This window comes from Rhipicephalus microplus, chromosome 4 (assembly GCF_043290135.1).
Source record: "Rhipicephalus microplus isolate Deutch F79 chromosome 4, USDA_Rmic, whole genome shotgun sequence".
Classification (NCBI taxonomy): Eukaryota; Metazoa; Arthropoda; class Arachnida; order Ixodida; family Ixodidae; genus Rhipicephalus; species Rhipicephalus microplus.
This window is the reverse complement of record NC_134703.1, coordinates 112,508,631-112,511,965: the sequence shown is the minus strand read 5'-3', so window position 1 is coordinate 112,511,965 and position 3,335 is coordinate 112,508,631. Positions and strand designations below refer to the sequence as shown.

General features: G+C 51.3%; 1 protein-coding gene across 1 annotated transcript; it reads right to left on the bottom strand.

Moving 5' to 3' along the window:
* Positions 1-237: 237 nt before the first annotated feature.
* LOC119172827 (endothelin-converting enzyme homolog) lies at positions 238-2,296 on the bottom strand. The gene has a single exon (XM_075893155.1). It carries the CDS (start codon positions 2,224-2,226, stop codon positions 238-240), a length of 1,989 nt encoding a protein of 662 aa, XP_075749270.1. The 5' UTR covers positions 2,227-2,296.
* Between the last annotated feature and the right edge of the window lie 1,039 nt (positions 2,297-3,335).

The window sequence follows — 3,335 nt, the reverse complement described above, 5'->3', positions numbered from 1 at the left end:
GGGGGGTGAAGAAAGGGGAGCATTGAAAGCGCTTGGCGGGAAGCATGCAACACGTTACACACTGTCGAAACATATTATAATGCGTGACCATAATTAAGTGAATTAGCAACATAATGAGACAAGTCTGAAAGCGTGCATGGCTATACAGAAGCCACTATGACACTGTTCGGAAGCAAGACGTGTGTATGAGGGTTTATCACCGTATGCATCGCATAGGACGGCTGTAGTCTTGAGCGTTCACCAGAAGGAACACTTGCTCTCCGGATTCATGCGCGTGTTGCGCTCGCAGTGGAAAGCGTCCGCGAACTCGCGCATGTTACGAAGCGGCACCACGCATCTTCCGAAGCCAGGGGCGTACCTGCCCTCCCTGCGTCTAGGGTGGAAATGGCTCTCGCACCATTTCAGGCAGAAGGCGATGAAAAAAAGCTGCTCAGGATAGAAAGGTCCCGGTACCCGAGCGAACTTCTCTTCTCCCGGGAGACTGCGAAACGCCTCGTACGCCGCGCGGGCACCCGCGAAATCGGCGATGTTCTCGGAGTCGAGGTCGTCCACTAGAACCATCGAGCGCCAGGCAAGGACGCTCTCGTGCTCCTTCCGCAGGCAGCGGGTGCTCTCCTTGTAGCGTTCCAGTGATGAAGGCAGCATCCAAGGGACCAAGAACCCTTTCTCGTCCACGTTGATGCCCCGGACATCGTACGCGTGGTTGATCTCGTGGCCGATGACGTGACCTAAGCTTCCGTAGTTGAATGAGGCTACTCCGTCTCTAAAGTAAAGTGGACGTTGCAGAAACGCCGCGGGAACGACGACCTGGTTGGCGCCTGTGTTGTAAAAGGCGTTGACCTCGTCCACGGCGAACATGAAGGCCGTGTTTTTGTCAAGCAGCTTGCGAAGGTAGTGACGCGAGGCGTTCAGCCACGCGTTCAGAAATGGTCGATCCGATGGATAGGCCAGGTCTTCGTAGTAGGCGTCCAGGGCCACCTGCGAGTCCTGGTCATCAGGGTAGCCCATGTGGAAGACGATGCCCGACAGTTTGCTTAAGGCCACCGCTCTGGCGGAGTTGTCGAGCCAGACGGAGTCGGTGAACATCGTCTTGGCACCTTCCCTGACGTTGAAGGTGATTTCGCGAGCCGTTCGCGCGGATTCAGGAGGCGCCACCGCGAACAGCTGCTGGGCGTGAAAAGCCACGGGCATGAGCCTGTTTACTCGCATCTGGCATTCATGCTTGTAATCCTCGTAGAAGAAAGTAGCCACAGACTGATCTACGTAACTGGCATAGGAGCGAAGCACAGTCCAGGCAACTAGGAGCTTGAGCCCTTTTGCTCCTATGGTAGCGTAGAGCGCCTGCAGGTAGGCCAGAGCTCGCTTTTCGACGAGAATGCTATCGTCGGCCGTGTACAGCGTACCAGCGTACTTGAGCATCAAGCGCGTCCACTCCTCGCGACTCACTGTGTTCGGCGTGAAAGTGCCGATGTTGCTTATCTGCACCGAATAGAAATCGGTGACATTCGGGGCAAAGCGCGAGGAGACCTGCTCCATTACTAGCTGAGCCTTGTTCTCTGTGTCGTAAACGGTCTGTGCGATTGCCTTCACTTGGTCTCCATATTGTCTCAAGAACACGCCCATGAAGTATCCGATAGACCCCATATTTATCAGTGCCGCGCGATACTTGTACCAGATCAATAGGTTCTTGTCAATTCGGAACAGGAGTTCACGCTTGAAGTCTCTCGTTATGAACTCCGCCAGGTTGAACGCGAAGACAGCCGTGATGCCATATTGAAAATATAGCCGGAATATGACTTCCAAGGAACTTTCTTTCGTATTCAGCGAGCTAAGGTCTAAACCATGGGTGCCCAAGAACTTTGTGAGCACGGGCATGTCATTTTGCTTCTTGGCAACTACATCGAGGCAGGATTTGTAGAGAGTGTTGGCCTTGCGGCCAGCCGAAGAAGCCGGTGGCGTAGTCCTGTTCGCCAGTGAGGCACTCAGCAGCGCTCTGAATATGCTGTTAGTACGTATAGACACCGCGATAAGCCGGTCTACCGCACGCGCCTCAGCGTACGAGCCGCAGACGTACTGGTAGAAGTCGTGGCACGGGTCGACCGACGCGTTGACGGAGGCCCTGATCATCTCGGACACGTAGAGGCAGTCGGCAGAGTGGCATGTTCTTATGGAGAACTTGTGGAATCCGGGCAGACTGCCTTTGTAGGCGAGAACGGCCATAACCATTCCGCTCGCGATTAGGCCGAACACCGCACTGCAGGCGAACGTCAGCCGAACAACCCGCTGCCGGAGTAGTCTCCGGGTCCAGTTTTCGGTGGTCTGCATGGACGAACAAAAAAAACGTACTACGGTAATTTTCAAAAAAGGACGGTTACGACTATGGGATACATAAAGCAGTGCACTCCTCACGTCGCACCTGTCATGTCGCCATGCTAGGAACTATTGCAGTAAGCATGACGTTAGACACAACGAAATCATTATAAGAAACAATTCGATGGTTGTGGGTTCAGAACCCACCGACAAAGAGAGTTATTCTTCATCCACTTTATTTCAATGAAATATACGTCATAAGTATCACGCTACTGTTAAAGACAACTACTACTGTCGCCTATTTTTCCCTTGCCTAATTTTCTGTTGGAAAACCGTCGAAAAAGTCATCCTACGTTCTGCAGTTGCGTTCGTTACTTGGCTACATTAATTGGACACAAAAATTCAGTGAACGTGTGGCATGGCTGAACAAGACGGTGTGTTGGAAGTTCTTATCAGTACCTTTTGACCTTAATAACATAGGATAAAAGTTATCCGTATGAGACAGGAGTGAAAAGCAATCCACGTTTTGTAACTGATGCTACAGTACGCCTGGGCTAGTTGCGCAGACACTAACTTAAAAAGGGACGCTGCTTGTATAGAGTCTGCTGTTAGGCTTGCATATATAGGCACGTTACGTATACTTCAGTAAGATTATCTGCACCGCTTAGTGTATAAGCATGAGAGAAGGTGTGGTACTTTTTTGCACTCCTTACAACACACTAGTCTGGATGACACGTTCTTCGCTATCGTAACGACTGTCGCCACTGACGTTGATAGAAGATTACCAGGATCAATGGCAGCGCACTTTATATCGGCATGCACTCTACACGACTACTCTAATCAGTCAAGCCTATGTTACGAATGTGTTCATATAGTGATTGAATATTACATACACTCTAAAGAGAGAGCGAGTAAAACGGGTGTCTCTTTGTCGCACAACAATAATCGTCATCTATATTGCGCTCCATCCTTGCGCTATCGCCCCGCGCCCGGTACATTCCGGTCACGATCGACGTGCCCATTAT

Bases quoted from the DNA above. Each gene is read 5' to 3' on its own strand.
- LOC119172827 (XM_075893155.1), bottom strand. From the start codon at position 2,226: ATGGTTATGGCCGTTCTCGCCTACAAAGGCAGTCTGCCCGGATTCCAC.